Below are 18,562 nucleotides of genomic sequence, written 5' to 3' on the forward strand. Positions count from 1 at the left end.
ATACAGTTACATACCTGATTCTGTAAAAATATTTACTGTCCACAAGCTATTCTACCCCCTCCCCACCATAATCAGTCTGTCGAAGGGTCCCAAACTAAAACATCAGCCACTTTCTCCAGAGATGGTACCTGGCCACCTGAATTATTCCAACACTTTGTGTCTTTTTTTAAATGAATGTACCCGTTGGATTACTCTTTTTGAGAGTTGATGAAAAATAAACAATTATCTCAATCTTTCCATATGTGAAATTCCCTATAATTTTCAGTGTGATTTGTGATGACGTGTATGACACGCTCCTCACCAACACATCAGAGATTAGACCCAATCCCCTCATCAGTCTGAAGAAGTGTCTCGACCCGAAACGTCACTCATTCCTTCCCTCCATAGATGCTGCCTCACCCGCTGAGTTTCTCCAGCATTTTTGTCTACCATAGAAACAGTACATAGTTTCTGCCACCAGAGGTCCTAAGAGAAGGAGAAAAACAACTATACAACACTCTTATACACTTGACAAGAAGCTCACGTAAGTTTCATCTTATGTTGCTTGTCCATTATTGTTAAGTATCATCCCCATTCTAGTAATATAGTTTCTACCAAATTTGGAATAGCCTACACTTATTAAATTGGGATACTAAAACTTCATGGAAGACAAGCGCCACTGATTGGGTAATTGGTGCACCATGCAGCTAAAAGTCATCGCTTTCGCTAAAGGAATGACAACAGTTTATTTGATAGTTTGTTTTAAAAATACCATTTCTACTTCTTTCATCATAGTTTAACACTGCTGGACTATTCTGTATCTTGGCTTCAATTGTGTGTTCTGGCAGTCAGTGTCAGAGAAGAGAAATACTCGAGTGTTTGTTATAAATTTTCCCTTCAGTCTAACAGTCCTAGTGCTCCAGGACATGTGCAGTGTTAAAAATGTGTTATTCCATTAACTATCAGATAAACATATCTAAAAACTAATCTGAAAGTTTTTGCGCTTGAAATGTTCTGCCCTATTAAGTTGTTTTTGCAAATAAATCATTTACCACAATGCCATGATTAATGTTCATAAGGTCATAAGTGATAGGAGTAGAATTAGGTCATTCGGCCCATCAAGTCTACACCGCCATTCAATCATGGCTGATTTATCTCTCCTAACCACATTCTCCTGCCTTCTCCCCATAACCTCTGACACCTGTACTAATCGAGTATCTATCTAACTTTGCTGTAAAAATATCCAGTGACTTGGCCTCCACATCCTTTTGTGGCAAAGAATTCCAGTTTCACCACCCTCTGACTAAAGATGTTCTCCTCGAAACCGTCATGCCAACCTAGTAGTCCTGTGGCAATCAGGTCAGTACATAAAACTCCACATGGAATATGAATATGGTAGATTTTCAGGCTACCATTATGGAGGTAGCTTTAAAAAGCTATCCAGTGTTAGTTATAGATACAAATTTGCATTTGTAAACTGCCTTTCACATTTTCTGGATAGGTCAAAGCCATTCACTGTTGGAAAGTATGATCATATAGCAAACTATTTGAATACAAGAAGAACAACACATAGCAAAGAAGTGAAATATTCAATTGTGGTGGTGCTATCTTAAAAATAGATATTGATCAGAGCCACAAAAAATGGTTCTGTTGTCTGTCTGTCCATCTGCAAATTGAAAACTACTTGAAGACACAGTGCTCCTGAATCCGTTGAAACAGTTCATGTGTTGTTTAAAAAGTGGAATGTTTCAGCATTGCAGATCTGCATACAGAAATGGTAAATAATGTTCTTGGAAATTAAGGTGGCAGTTTTGAAAACAAATAAAACGTAACATGCTGGAATATGAAACCAGTTAATGTTTCAGGTCAAAGACTTTAACAAAATCATGAGAGAAAGCAAATTGGTGTAAGTAGTAGAGTTTGGGAGAGGGAAATGGGTGAAACAAAGAGAATGCCTGAAATCAGATGAACACATTCCCTCCCCCCCTTTTCTCTCTCACTCGCGTGAACATGCACACCAGGTGATCATGCAAAACGTGGCTTGTTTCTCTTTCCACAGATGCTGTTTGACTGGCTGTTCTTCCAGCATTTCTGTTCTTGCTAATGATTAATAGATTTCATTGTAACTAAATTTAAGTGAAAAAGATATTACTACTATGTCAGGTGCTCACTAGTATCAAAACATACATTATTCATGTAAGAAATAAATCTTCAACTGGAACTGGTAGGTAATGCGTTGTGAAATCAAAAGTGCGGGAAAATAAATGAAATCTATGCTTCTCCACAATGTAACTAAGATTTACAATGAAATATCATTATAAAATAGCTGTCTCTAATAAACCCTCATCTCACATCACGGCAGATTTCATTTTCGTGGAATGTTCACAGCAACTTACCTTGCCGAATCCAAGAGACAAATGGCGTTGGATCAGCATACGCCATGCATTCCATGATGGCTGTTTGACCAGCAATAACAGTGACATTTTTTGGCTGAGCAATGATGACCACGTTTCCAGGCACAGATTTAAATCCTAAAAAAAGATATTGGACACAAAAAGAATGTGAAAATAACAATAAATACAACGCTTAGAAAACTGCAATCTGAAGTAGTGCGACAATATTTTTTATCAATAAGTAATGGAATAACCGAAGTACGTAGGATTAAGAGTAAAAGTATGTGGCATCATCTCCAGGAAGGTGGTGTGAAAGAGATGATTCATTCTGGAGCCTGATAGCAGTGGAGAAGAAGCTGTACTAAAGAGTGGCCATCTGAGCTTTCAGGCTCCTGTATCTTCTCCAAGAAGGTAAGAGAGAAAAGACAATGTCAGGCATCTTTGATGATACTTTCAGCCTTCCTGATGTAATGCACTGTGAAGACGAACCGGATGGAAGGAAGTCCAAAAGACAGTTGCAGTTGAAAGAACTAAGGCCTAATCCAGAAGTTTAGGGATGAGCTTATTTGGTGTTGCGATATTAAATGCCGAGCTGTTGTCAACGAATAGCATCCTGACATAACTATTCTTGCCAATGTGAGCCAGAACTGAATGTAGTGGGGAGAGGACTGGTAGCATCCTCTGGAGACCTGTTCATCCTTCCAGACTTCTCTAGGAGTCTAGATTGTCTGGAAGTATGAGGTAGATGTGGACCATTACGAATCATTCAAAGCACTTCATTGTGGTCAATGTTAGAGCTACTGGGCAGTAGTCATTGAGACAATTCATTTTATTTGTCTTGGGCACTGAACTGATGGAGAATTCCAAGACGAAGATAACGACAATAGAGTGCTGTAGTGGGAGGTTGAAGATGTCGGCAAAGCGTGTTGTCAGTTGATCGGCGCACAATTTCCGAACCTCTCCAGGTATTCGATCCAGTTTGTCCGCTTTTCTAGAGTTTACTCTAGTAATGCTAGCTGTGCTAAATCTGTTAGCGGTATATAACCTAAAGATCCAAGCTCTGCTTTTGAATACTCACCCTGAATTCAACATCTTTTTTTTCCCACTCGCATTAATATTCCTGGCTTTTCAAAACTGGATATTTTAATGATCAGAAAAGCAGTACTCGATGCAAGTTCTGAATCAAGTACAGATACTTGACCTTGGCTGGGAATTAATAAAGTGGCCCATTTAGCACAAAGAGATGTTGAGGCTGTAATACAATCACCATTTGTAACATCACAATCTCACAAACATACAACTCTTGGCTTTTCCCAGATGTGAAACAAAGAATTGGCTCATCGCAATCTATTTCCCTCCTTCTATTACACTGTAAATGGTCTACATGCTCATGCTGTTTATTCTCAGCAGTCAACAATGCATCCCAGTAAGAATGTACTGTTTATGCCAGATTACTAATAATTAAAGTGCAAATTTAGCAGTGTTATCAAACAATATCATCAGCTAATTACCATAATAGTGGAAATCATCCAATAATAGTGGCTTCCTTCCAATAAAAAGGGATCTGTTAATTGTAGTATTACAATTGTTGTAGTAACTGTTAATTTTCATATAAAATGTAAACATGCAGAATCCTACGGGTATTTTTTAGGGTGCTATTTGGTTTAAAACATTCCTAAACTACAGGAGGACTGTGAGACCTGATTCTATTTCTTGGTGAATCTTGATCAGATCAGTCTTCTCTTTATCATTCATTGCATCCTTCATTTCTTCAAACCTCCATTATTTGCATTGCGCTGTACTCTTTCTTTCATTTGATATCCACTCGTTTATTTCTTCTCTATGTCTTTCCTGTCCAATCAAGCTTATATTTTGTACACTGCCAAGTTTGCAAAAGAAATAGAATCAAATGCCAGGCATGATGTGGCCACTTGAGAAACCAAGGTAGATATTATACAGCTATTTTTGAGCAAATATTGAATCCTAGGATGTCAATAAAGTTCTTTGTCTGCTGATCATATTTCATCACCTCATCAGCACAAATATTGAGAAACATATTCAGTATGCCAGAATAAAATAACTGCTAAAAATCATCCAAGTATGTATCATCTTGAATTTTTGTCACCAATTTCACATTTTGGATAGGAGCACTCGTAGTCAGACTGCAGTCAATCTATCAGCTGTGTTGTGTACATAATTTCTCAGAACAGGCAGATTTGTGCCATCAGAACCCTACATTTGTGCAGCCAAATTAGGGATGAGAGACAATTACTTTAGCTGGTGACTTAATCATCCATTTTTAAAATGTTGTTCATCGGTTTTGAACAAAGTTGCCTGACCATTGACTGCATGTTCTATGGTAGCACCAGACCAGAGAAGCATAACAAATTCCCCTTCTTGGAAGAAGATCCACACATTATTTTTACACAAACTTCCTGCAGTTTTTATAGGATGTCAGTCTTCATAGTCCACATAGAACGAAACATTCAGGAGAGTCAATTTGCCACTGGCAAATAGAAGGGTTGATGTGAATATTATGAATTATATTAAGAATGATATTTTGATGACATATATGTGTTACATATTGTAAGATGATGAATGGCATGGACAACAGCCAAAATGCATGTCGCCTTTTGGTTAAGAAATGCAAAAAAAATAGATCAAAGAGTATCAGAGGCACAAAAATAGTAGGAAAAACAATATGTTGTTGGTTACTCAACTGACTTTGGGAGATTGACCACTGTCTATGTAAATAAATGAAAATTATCCAAATGGTTATGAATAATTATTTTTAATAAATGTGTCAGTTAGCTTTTTTTAGCACTGGCATTAATGGATACGATCCCTTCATCATCTAATTGTACTTCGTTTGAACGTATAATTAGATTTATTGCGGGTAGAGAATGAAATTGGATGAATTCCCAATGGTTTCATAAAATAAACTAATCTAATCTACTGATCAATGAGACTTCAGACTACATGATAAATGTAAATTGTGTTACGGATTATTTGGTGCACAGCGAGAGGCTTCCGTTTAAGATTTTATAAAAACACACAAAACTCCAGTAATTTGTATCTAAATGTGTTTTAAAGTTAACACCCAATGCATCTAACATTCATTATAAAATGTGAAATGGTACATACTTCTTTACCAACTGTATCGGTATAACTTCCATCAAGTAGAAGTTTAAATATTATCCGTGTAATATTATCAGGTTATATATAGCAAGTTTCGAAAAGAATTGTAACGTTAAAGCTATATCCTCTAGTCATTGACATTTCCATCTTTGGGGGAAAAGGATCTGACCGCCTACCCTGTCTATGCCTTTCATAATCTTATACTTCTATCAGGCCTTTCTCAACCAACATTCTAGAGAAAACAATCAAAGTTTGTCCAACCACCCCTTATAGCTAATACTCTCTAATCTAGTCGGCATTCTGGTAAACCTCATCTGCACCGTCTCCAAAGCCTCCACATCCTTCTTGTAATGGGGTGATCAGAACTGCACACAATACTCCAAATATGACCTAACCAAAGTCCTACCGTGAGAAAACGACCAAGAGATCTCACTGTTGTCAGAAAAGCCAAAACGTGAATGCACAGAAAATAATAGGTTAAACAGAAATGGCTAATTCAGAAAATGTTCATTTGTAAATGAGCCATAAGGAAAATAAGGTGTTCAAAGTCATGAAATCACAGAATGGTATTTTTCCACATACAAGAAATTATTATTTTTTTGCAAATGGCTTCATCTTATTTGTTTGTCTTTGAGACATCCTTACAACAAGTAAAATTAATGCATACAATGTTACAGGTATTGAGAATAACCAGAGTTCTTGGAATAAAATTAACAAATCACACTATCGTTCAACCCAATGAGGGGTTATAGAGCTGCTCTCCAGGCCATAGTTAATGTAAGGTCCTTTCAGAGGTGTTAAAAACAACAGAAATATAACACTGGTCCGTGAAGCTTTAAGCTGGATATAGTAATCACAACAAAGACAAAATCCCACATCTTTTGTTACAAGTATAACTGTATATATGCAGAGGTAATATATACTTCATATATATTACCTGATTAAGTTTTCACATTCAACATGCTTCAGGAATAAATGAATATACTTCTTAAACTAAAAATAAACCAAGTATAATAGCACCACCAAAGCTTATAATTAAATGAGATTCACAAATTTCTCAAGAAATGTGTATGTTTAAGCTGCAGTCTCCTTAAATTGCCCATTGATCTCAACAGCACTTACAATAATTTCCCATTCCCATACAACCTTTCGGTCTTAGGCCTGCCCCATTGCCAGGGTGGGGCTAGGCTTCAACTGGAGGAACAACATCTCGTATTCCACTTGGGGACCTTACAACTCAACAGTATGAACAAAGAATTATCCAATTTCAAGTCCAGGTATTTCTGGAGTTTCGGAGCCCAAAGAATATTTCATACACTATTAATTAGGTGGGGATATAGAATAGGTAGACCTAAAGCAGAGTATTTAAATGTAACTTGTCAGCCAATGTATTGAGAAATAAACAATGATTTAAGAGGAAAAAGAAAATTAAGATAAATGTTACTGGTGTACCAAATAATCAGATAGTAGATTATTGAAGAAAACTGAATAAAGTGACTGAGAATACCTGGGGTGGCATGTGGACTGTTTTAATGAAATTATTCATACAGCAGAAGAGGATATGAATGTTGCAAGTAAATGTATTTATCTTTCTCCTTATTCTCAAAGGCAATGGCTATTTGGGTTTGATTAATCTGCAATGATTTTTTGCCGTGAACTAATTTCAATAAACACTATATTTAAACCAAATTCTTCATGTGAATTTTTGAGTGTTACAATATAAAGAAAGGGATTTGATGAAACAATAGCTTAAATTTAAAAAAAATGTAAACAATCACACAGCAAGAAAAGAGGTTTATCTAATGATCAATAAATTACAAAGTCTAACAGATGTTGTTTTTGTTCTGTAACACAGATAATAATGCATTAATTAATTTTTTGAGTCAATATCATTTAAATGCATTAGCATTTAAACGTGTCACTCTTCCTCACAATCTTCTTGCAATGTAAATGTTCAATAAAGAGCAAAGTAAAAACATTTATTTATCTTCCTTTTTATTAGATTATTTTACAAATCCAGGTTTTCAGTTAAATGACAGATAATAAATATGGATAATAAAAATCTATGGAAGAAACTACTAAAATAGATTCTTGCAATTCTACCTCAGAATTAATCTTTCAAATTTACACATATAAATAGACAGAGCTATGTATAATGTAACATTTATTCTGTGCGGCAATTGGTTTAGAGTGGTGTACATTGATAATAATTATATTTTGAGCACTTATTCATCACGCCTCAGAAATAATCTCTATCAATATAGCTTAAATTGACAAGTGCCACGTAAAATAAAATCTAACGGTACATGGCATACAAAGCATGAATGTCCAGAATTTCACAGTGTGAAACTGTGAAATGGACTTAAAAATCTAAACCTTACATTACTGGCAATTCTAGCGTTCAAGACTATTCATGAGAGCCGGCATAATGAGGTAGCACGTACATGAAAAGGTTGAACCATCGTTGATCTGGAGCCGTGAAAACCACAGCCAATTCAACATCTGTCAATATCTGGGGAACTACCATTTCCCAAGAGTTTACCTCGACCAGCCATATCAACAACATAGTTACAGAAGCCAGATGGAGTCTAGATATTCCAGAGGCACTTTCTTGGGTGGAATTATTGATTTGTTAAACTCAGTCTTATAAAGTTAATTTCTGATATTTATATAGCAAGTCAAAATGACTTGTCTTCTCAAGAAGAAATGATGGTTGTTAGCCCACTTTGATACAAATTCATTTACATTGATCTCCTTGTAGTAATGTTTGTGCCATATTACCTTGTAATACAGTGAGAGAGACATCCTGACTGTAGCGTGTCTGAGCTGCATTTGTGGCCGCACAACGGAATACTCCAGCATCACTTACTTGCACATCTACAATTTGCAGAATTCCATTTGGGAGGACTATATACCTGAAAAACAAAACCAATGTTGCTTTAATATACAAGATCCAAATGAATTAATTTTATACTGCACCACAGTATTGAATGCATTTTATATTTAAATAACCAAAATATTTAGGAGATTTTGCAAGTGACCTTAAGTTAGTATAATTTAAATCCACTCTTATTTCTGCCCAATTGGTCAGTTAAAAAAATAACATCCCTAAATGTGATCAAAAAACTGTAGTCTCAAATGAACAAATGTACTTAAATTAACAATGTCACAGGTTTTACTTCAATAACAATAATATTCAATAATTATTTTGTTGCTAATAAATTTCACTAAGTACAGATAAAAAGAAGAAATGTTGTCTGGCCAAATAGCTAGTCCAAATAAAACATATGATCAAGGTGTCTTGTAATAATGGAGACATTCTTTGTGTAGATACTTGACCAAAATTTAAACAGAATATTCATTGCTGCCTGCTTCTTAAAGCCAAAGAAAAACACAAATACTTATTTCTACTCTTGTGATATCACCACAATATCCCACTTGTTTCAGTAATCAAGAATTAAATAAATGTGCATTACGAGAGCAACTCAGCGGGTCAGGCAGCATCTCTGCAAACATGGAAAGGTGATGTATCAGGATGTGAAGTCGGGTGCAGGTCCAAAAGGCCACCTATCCATATTCTCCAGAGACGCTGCCTGACCTGCTGAGTTAATCCAGTACTTCGTGTCTCCTTTGTAAACAAGCCTCTGCCGTTCCTTGTGTCTAAATGTGCATTACTAACCTATCAGTTGCATCAAATTGTTCATGTCCAATGGAAAGCTGTTTAAGAAATATACTGATAGCCTTCAAAAACTTTACTTCACAAAGTTCAACGTTCAAATTCTTGCTTTCTCCTCACCGGAAATGCTGCAAATCCCCGGTATCTACTGTAGTTATTGCATAAACAATTTAAGAATACAAAAGCTACAAATGAATTTGATTTTTACAACTAGTTACTGAGTTCAGCCGCTGAAATTGGAGCTTGATAGACCTCAAACCTGAGGGACTGAATTCCATTCGGATTCCATCAGTACACAAGGAGTTAGGACTAGTTTGAAACATTAATAAAACTTAAGATAATCAAGCTGATTTTTTTCAAGAGGCCCGCAAAACAGTCAAATCATTTTCTAGCAATTTAGAAACTATGTAAAAATTATTCGGTAGACAAAAATGCTGGAGAAACTTAGCGGGAGAGGCAGCATCTATGGAGCGAAGGAAATAGCGGAAGAAAGGTCTGAAGAAGGGTCTCGACCCGAAACATTGCCTATTACCTTCGCTCCATAGATGCTGCCTCACCCTCTGAGTTTCTCCAGCATTTTTGTCTACCTTCAATTTTCCAGCTTCTGCAGTTCCTTCTTAAACATGTAAAAACGATGTGTTTTTTTGAATCATCTCGTTTAAAGTATATGCCTACCAACCTTAGGTTACTACAATGTACCCATGTGTCTAACAATATTAATGCCATTAAATAAGCTTCCAAGTAAATTATGTCCCATGTGTACGAAAGAACTGCAGATGCTGGTTTATACCGAAGATAGACACAGATTGCTGGAGTAACTCATTGGGACAGGCAACATCCATGGAGAGAAGGAATGGATGACATTTCGGGTCGAGACCCTTCTTCAGACTAAATTATGTTCCAATAATAAAACCACCAAATAATATAGGAACTGTATCTTGTCTCTGAAAATCTTGAAGTATCAGTTTTTCTGGACAAAAAGAATAAGTGACATTTCGGGTTGGAAACATTCTTCGGACTGAAGGGTTCCTGTAGTCACCTATTCTTTCTTTTCCAGAAATGCTGCCTGACCCGCTGAGTTATTCCAGCATTTTATGTCTATCTTTGGTATAAACCAACATTTGCAGTTTCTTTATACTCAGGAAAAGTTGGTTTCGATTATTTTTGGGAACCATCTGATAGGACAATCAAGGTGGCAATACCGTTGAATTACAAACAGTCCCTAACCCAGTTTGCCTCAAGTGTCTGATCAATAATTACTGTCTGAAAAGCACCACAGGGACCACAGAGGAGTCTTCATTGTTGGAGAAAGAGACATGTCAATACATGACTGAGAAGTGTCAGGGCTGGTGAAAAGGTGTGTTTCAGTAATGTCGATCACATTCAAATTGAACTCCCACACTTTATTTACTGAGAAATAAATAAACCAAATAAAGGAGCATATATTCAGTACGCACAAATTTGCTGATATTGAAAATATGGAAAAAATGCAAACTCTGCCTTGCAATTGCTGCTAGCCAAATAACGTATGATAACAACATATATACACATGTTTAGGGAGGAACTGCAGATGCTGGTTTAAACCGAAGACAGACACAAAAAGCTGGAGTAACTCAGCGGATTAGGCAACATCTATGGGGAAATGAAATAGGTGACATTTCGGGTCGAGACCCTTCTTCAGTCACCTAATCCTTTTCTCCAGAGATGCTGCCTGACCCGCTGAGTTACTCTAGCTTTTTGTGTCTGTCTTCTGTGTATAGATGTTCGCAGACAGCCTGGATGAAAGTTGATCTCAGAAACTAGTTTTGTGCCAAATCTGCTATCCATGGATGAAACAGATAAATGTGAAACTGTTCATAACTCATTTCAAGCATTAAGATAAACCAAAACCATGGGCAAAAATGGAAAAATACCAGGAATAGCACAAGGGCATCTAACAAGCTGAAATAGGTTCGGTGGGCGGCGCGACTTTCGTCAGCAGCGGCCTCTGCAGTCCGTCTGCGTTTTTATTATTTTATGTCTTATGTTTTTATGTAGTTTTTGTTATTTTTGTTGGGGTATGTGTGTGGGGGGGTGGGGGTGGTGTGGGGGGGGAGGGGGTAACTTTTAAATCTCTCCCTGCACGGGAGACCCGACCTTTTCTTTGTCGGGTCTCCGTTGTCGTTGGGGCTGCAACGAGGAGCGGCCTCCAACAGGAAGACCGGGGGCTGTGGTGCCGACTACTCACCTCACCGTCGCGGAGCTGGCCGAGTCCAGAGCGGGTGGAGCGGTGGTGGACGCTGCTGCGACCCGACCCCCGGAGATTCGGAGGCTGCAACTGCGGGTTTGGCGGGCGGCACCGGGAGCCCGCGGGTCCCTGGAGGGAGACCGCTTTTCAGGGCTTCCGCAACGGCGACTTCTCCCGCCCGAGTTGCGGGGTTGAAGAGCACCTGAGCGGGGCCTTACAGCACCGCCCCGCGCGGCTTGGAATGGCTGCGGGACTGCGAGCGCGCGCCGGGGGCTCTAACACCAAGACCCGGTGCGCGACCTTGCATCACCCGGCGTGGCTTTAATGGCTTTAATAGCGGGACAATTCGCCATCGCCCGCCAGGGGCTTTGACTTTGACTCTGACATCGGGGTGGAGAGTGCAGTGGAGAGATAAGTTTTTTGGGCCTTCCATCACAGCGATGTGATGGATGTTTATGTAAATTATGTTGTGTCTTGGGTCTATTTGTTTGTAATGTATGGCTGCAGAAACGACATTTCGTTTGGACCTCAAGGGGTCCAAATGACAATAAATTGAATTGTATTGTATTGTATTGTATTGTAGGTTGCTTGAGCCTTTCTGGAAGAAAGCCAATTTGGATAACTCTGCAATTCTTGGTGTTTTCTAATGATTGAACTAGTGTAATAAAGGAGAATATAAATATGATTTAGGATTTGGCTGCACCATAAATACAGCTCAGCTGTTCCCATTAATGTTCAATTGTAAATACTGATTAATAATCATAATCTAATCTAATCTAAAATGGGATCACAAGGCATGGCCACAAAGTAGACATTTAGTCTCAAAATGGAAGGCATCAGGTTACAAATGTACAATGAAATAGGTAATTAACAGTTTAAAAAGCTCTGGATTTACTTACTGAATATTTTAAATTGCCAATATGGCAAATAAAAATGCAAAAATGAAATATACAAATTAAGTTACATCTACCACCACATCATAAAACCCAAGAAGTGTGCATTTCTGAGGCTGAAATGTAACCATTGTGTGGTACTGAACATAATCTCTGGCAATTTGATTATTTTTTGTACATTGAAAAGTTAATTAAAAAAATATCCAGGACCTCCATTAAAATACTGCATCATCCCCAAGCATTTCCAAAAGTAAAATTACCATTTCATTTAAAACTCTGATGTCAAGTGAAATGTCATTGTTACTATTACATGAATGGTGCGTTCATAAAATCAGTGAAGAGAAACCTAGCTGGAGGCAATGCCTTAGATCTTTGAAACTTGCAGCAAGGTTTTAGATTGTACAAGAAAAACCTTTTAAATAAACACAGCAGGTTTTTCCATCTCTTTTAAAGATATTGATCTATAAATCACCACCAATTTCAGTTATAACTGTGAGCTAATTCATTGCATTGTTGTTTATTGAAAAGATTAATGAAAAGGCACACCCATAAAAAGCAAACTAAAAGAAATCCACTATCAATGTAAAATCAGATTGTTCCTGGCAAACAGGCGATGAGATTGCTATAATTTCCCTCTAGCGTTTATGAGACCGAGCAAACTGACCACAGCAGTTCGTGGAGTGAAGAGGAATGTTGTGATTATAAGGGGAGATGGAACGCACACTGAAAAGAATAAATAACTTGCATTTATTTACCAACTTACATTCAGTACATCCCAAAGTGCATTACAAAAAATAAATTATTTATTGAATTTTTTGTTATTGATGGAAAAGCAGGAGTCTACAGTTATTCTTAGATATGCAATATAATCACCAGGCGGCCAAATACGACACATGATTTGAAGCAGGATTCAGCAATTCATCCATGCGCCACCATATAATGAGATCAGGAGCAATTGTTTATCTTAGTGCCATTATGCACCAATACCAGAATTATTGATACCTTTAGTATCTGTAGAGTAATGGTCTGTCTTGAACATGCTCGGTTCCAAAGATTCACCATCATTTGCCCAGATAAATGCAACACGAAAGAAACGTGGCAGAATCTGGATCAAAGTAGTCTGCTTCAATGACACGCCATCAACACTTCTACCCATCCATTCTCCCCACCAGCAACACATGTTGGCTGCAGCATGTATCGTCTTCAAGATGCCAGGCAATCACTCACCCAGCCTTTCTGAACCTCTCAGACCTGCTACTTTTAATGTCAAGAAGTGCAAGGACAGCAGATGCATGGCTACATAGCCATCTACAAATTCCCACCAAAGCATCACAGCATTCAATAGAAGGACTGCAGTGGTTCTGTAGAAAGCTGCTCACATGATCTTCCCAAGAGTCCTTAGGAATGGGTAATAGACAATAGACAATAGGTGCAGGAGTAGGTCATTCGGCCCTTCGAGCCAGCACCGCCATTCACTGTGATCATGACAGATCATCCACAATCAGTACCGCGTTCCTGCCTTCTCCCCATATCCCTTGACTCCGCTATCTTTAAGAGCTCTTTCTAAGTCTCTCTTGAAAGCATCCAGAGAATCGGCCTCCACTGCCTTCTGAGGGAGAGAATGCCAATTGAACGCACTCCCACTGGGATGCCTTGATGGGAATTTGTAGCTGGCCATATACCCATTCTGCCTGTGTGCTTGAAGTCATAGATTTAACTTTCCCAGTCAGAAGGAAGAAATGATGACATTCAAGGAAGGATATACCCATGGCCAGAGTCAGGAGAAAGTAATATGTGGAGAAATTAAGAGGCTAGGCAGAGATAACACAAGGACAGAGAGACTGACCTTGGTAAACCTATAACTTAAATAAATCAATTGCTACAGCACTACAATGATACACTAAATGATATACTAAATGGATATGCAAGGTGACTTACCTACAAAAAAAATTCATGTCCACCGACAGTATGAACATCACTATTTAATAATGAATGCTTACCTTAAGTGATCTGCAAGAGTTGACTGATTCTTCTCCCATGTGATAACTGGAAATGGGAGTCCATCAATTCCACACTCAAAGCGGGCAGTTCCATTCTCCTCCACAATCTGTGACTGTGGCTGCTGATGAAATTGTGACAAAGCTGTAGAAACATAAATTTCCTTTGAGCTTAAGCAGATAAAAATTCACGTGGCACCAGTACAACCATATTCTAAATTTCTACTTCAGGTTTAAAAATAATACGGCCTTAGCTGCATTTTGCTACAATGTTGCCTCGGCAGCATTGAACCAGCGGCAGCGGTGAAGCCTTGCGACGATGGGGTCTCGGCGGTGGTGAAGCCTCGCGGGTCGACACGCGGTTGACGAGCGTGTGGAGGACCACCATCGGGGGGGGGGGAAGAATAATGGAGGACCCGGTGTTGGGGGACCGCCATGGGGGGGGGGGGGGAAGAATGAACAATGGGAAAGGTGGGAGAACAAAAGACCATGGGGACCTGGCATGGGGGAACTGCTGTGTGGAGGGGAGGGAGAACAAAAGGAGGAGCCGGTGTGCTTTGTAACTTTGTCAGCGCCGTAGATGCCTGCTATTTGTATACATTGGGCATGCAAGTAAAGAATTTCACTGTACCTAGTCACATGTGACAATAAAGTATTCCATTCCAATTAACCCAATATCAAAATATATATAATCATAGACTTCTATTAATGGGACAAAACTGGGAACGTATGCATTAGAAATATAATGCAGGCTTTTGTTGGTAAGCTACTGTTGATCCTATTTGGTACATTATTCTAACGCATTCAACAACCTATAAAAATAGAAATCTGTAAAGATTAAGCAGGAAAGTAAGCATTTGTGGGAAAAAAGCATGATTAATGTTTCAGGCCAGAGACCTGAAGACTCAACTGAAGGATTAAGAAATGCTGGAATCGTTCTGGCAAAGGCCTCAGACATGAAATATTAACTGTTACTTTTTCCACAGATGCTGCCTGACCTGCTCAGAGTTTCCAGTATTTTCTGCCTTTATTTCAGAATTTGAGCATCTTAAGTTCTTTTTAGATTTAATTAATAAATTAGGTCCTCAGATAAAATAATCCTCACATATATGAATATATTAAAAAATGTATATAAGAATGTCAATGCCCACAATGTCTCAACTAAGAGGCAAAGGATTCAAAACTCGATCATGTGTAATCAAGAAGTAGGTTAACTATGGTTTTCTTTATTTATTTCCCTACAGCATCAAATTATGTGGTTGGGAAAATCTTGCAATGGAATCATGTAGGTTATCTCTCTCGTAGATTATATTCACAAAACCTAGCCACGTTAAGAATTAACCATATGTCAGTTGCTAGCAATGTCACCTCTGGATGAAAAGGTTGCAAGTTCAAGATGCTCAGGAAACTCAAACACAAAAACAAAAATCTAAATGGATTGTTAGCATTGGATTTAGGAAATTCTGCACTGGTATCTGATAATTCAGTACTCTCAGGTATCCAGACCTATATTTATCCCACAATCACCATGACAAAAGTAGATCCTGACATTATCGTTTGTGAAAACATCTTGCATACTAAGTGACTGCCATGTCTCTGAAATTAAACAATGACGACACTTTGAAGGATATAATTACCTATGAAACATTTATGGACAACTGAGGCCTTGAAAGGCTACACAGAACAGTACATCACAGGAACAGGCCCTTCAGCCCATCATGTCAGTGCAGAACATGATGCCATGATAAACCAATCTCATCTGCCTGCACGTGATCCATATCCCTCTCTTCGCTGCGTATCTACATGCCTATCCAAAGGCATCACAATTGTATCTGCCTCCACCAACACACCTGGCAGCTCGTTCAAGGCCTCAATTAGTAAAAAACTTGCCCAGTACATTCCATTCAATTTTTCCCCTCTCATTTTAAAGCTATGTTCTCTAGCCTTTGATATTTTCACCTTTGGAAAATGATTCTGACAGCCCATGCTTCTCATAATCTTATCAAGATGAACGGATTAAATCTCAAAGACTGACAGCAACATCCTAACAAGGTGTTTCATTGAACTAAATTGACAGGAAGATGTGTAACATCATAAGAACATTAGAGATAGATGTAGGGATAGGCCATTCAGCTTCTTGTTCCTACTCTGCTATTCAATAACATTATGGCTAAGCTTATACACCCATATCATCTTCTGGCACCAAACCTCGTTCGTGTTAATATCTGGGTTACGGAAAGTAGGAATAAAGTACACATAAGCATGGGTTGCAATTGCCTTAGAATAGACTATACTGTACTACTGTATATGGAAGGGGAGAGACAGAAACTATATCTGTATGTAAGAAAAAAAGTGTGGTAAGGATTAGAAACTGCTGGCACATAATTGATTTTAAAGCACCACCATCCACACCCCCCCCACCCGTGACAAATGAGTGGCCACCGACTTAACATTCCTGGAGAGAGACTATAAAAAAGGTCAAGGAGGAGAGCAAAAAAAAAACGTGGGCAGTGTGACAGTACTGATTAAAGAAGATATTAAAGCTCTGGAAAGGATGCCCTTGAAAGGTCAATGGGAGAAACTGTTTCAGTTACTCAGCCAGAAAAGTTGCATTACAGAAAACCATCAGGTAATGAGAGGGAGCTGAAGAAGCAAACCAGCAGAATAATGAAAAGAAATTGGAACCAGACTGAATACTGTACGCTAAGAGAAGTGAAGAGGAAAATACGGTAGGGAAATAAAATGAAAACCGAATGCCAGTTAACATGAAAGGGAGCCAACGTTTTCTTGAGGCAATAAACACATAAGAATATAAGAAAGTAGCATGCCTTTCAGCCCTTCAAGCCTGCCATGCCATGTGATAAGATTATGCCCCAGGCCTCACCTCCCAGGCTGTGCCAGTTCCCCATATCTCTCACATCCATGATCTTTCAAAAATGTATTTACATCGTCTTTCAATATCCCCAATGATTTATCTCCACAACCATCCAGGATAGAGAATTCCTGACATTCAGCAGCATCTGCACAAAGATCCTATGCAGCTCAGTTCTAAACTTCAAATATAAGTCAAATTGCATTAGCTGCCTGTGACAGGCATTTGATCTGGTTCTGCATGGTGGGCTCCAGGTAAGGAAGCAGAGGGTAATGGCGGAGGTTTGTTTTTCATACTGGAGGCCTGCAACTAGTTGCACCTCAGAATCGGTGCTGGGCCTGCTGCTGTTTATATCAATGTGAATTTAGAAGGCATGATTAGCAAGTTTGCAGATGACACTAAGCGTGTGGTACAGCAGGATCTTGATCAGTCGGGCAAGTTGGATGCGGAATGGTTAATGGAGTTTAATGCAGATAAGTGCGAGGTAGTGTATTTTAGGAAGTTATACCAGAGCAGAACCTCCACAGTGAACGGCAGGGCCCTGGAGACCGTAGTAAAGCAGAAGGATCTAGGAATGAAGGCACATAGTTCCTTGAAAGTGCTGTCACCGGTACATAGGGTGGTCAAGAAGGCTTTAGGTACATTGACATGTTTCCTTGATGTATGATTCTATGACTTTAGATCTTGTATCTTTTGAAAAGCGTTCCAAATGTCAAGAATGCTTTCTAATATGATTACTATAACTTAGTAAATGTGTAATTTGGCATGGATATCTCCAGCAATATTTACACAGAAGCCAAACAGAAGCATGTTCCAATTAGTGGTTTAAACTAATACAACCCATTTACACAGAAGATCATAATAGCGGGTTTTCTCTTAAAAGTCATTAAATTAGCCACACATACACTTACTGGAGAATCTGATCAATGCAGTCCTACTAACTACGGCTCCAAAGGAATTTTCGGACATGCAGGTATAACTCCTATCACTGCTGCCTCCATCTTGATCTGTAAACGATCTTGACACTCCAGCGATGTATAATGATCCATTCGGAATCACACGGTGATGTTCTTGATCCACGAGAGGAATTCCCTCTTCCTTCCACGTTGTATTAGCAGGCTGATCAACAGCAGGCAGGTTGCAATCCAACACCACAGTTTGGTTGGGCTGCAGTATCACCTCGACAGGGCCAACACTGCAACTTAGCTCCAGAGAATTCACATTGTCTAGATGAAAAATAGTAAAATGGTAATCACATTAGAAAGTGAAAGCTGAAGATAACAGTTATTGTAGTTCATAATTAACACAGCCCATATGAGAGAGGTGAGGGGAACTTGAGGGTGGAATGTGTTTGTAATACGGATAGAACCATGAGAGGGAGGATTCA

At 38.6% G+C, this 18,562-nt stretch overlaps 1 protein-coding gene across 4 annotated transcripts in view; it reads right to left on the reverse strand.

Moving 5' to 3' along the window:
* The window catches only part of igdcc4 (immunoglobulin superfamily DCC subclass member 4), a 78,026-nt gene that overhangs the window by 34,334 nt on the left and 25,130 nt on the right, over positions 1-18,562 (reverse strand). For 3 of the 4 annotated variants that reach the window (XM_033050453.1, XM_033050450.1, XM_033050452.1), the window contains 4 exons: positions 18,081-18,401; positions 14,307-14,448; positions 8,292-8,425; positions 2,376-2,510 (listed from right to left, as the gene is read on the reverse strand). In XM_033050453.1, coding sequence (XP_032906344.1) covers positions 2,376-2,510; positions 8,292-8,425; positions 14,307-14,448; positions 18,081-18,401 — 732 coding nt within the window. The remainder of the gene's footprint in view (positions 1-2,375; positions 2,511-8,291; positions 8,426-14,306; positions 14,449-18,080; positions 18,402-18,562) is intronic. The other variant, XM_033050451.1, reaches the window with a different exon arrangement.

The sequence above is a fragment of the Amblyraja radiata genome, chromosome 34 (assembly GCF_010909765.2).
Source record: "Amblyraja radiata isolate CabotCenter1 chromosome 34, sAmbRad1.1.pri, whole genome shotgun sequence".
NCBI classification, from domain to species: Eukaryota; Metazoa; Chordata; class Chondrichthyes; order Rajiformes; family Rajidae; genus Amblyraja; species Amblyraja radiata.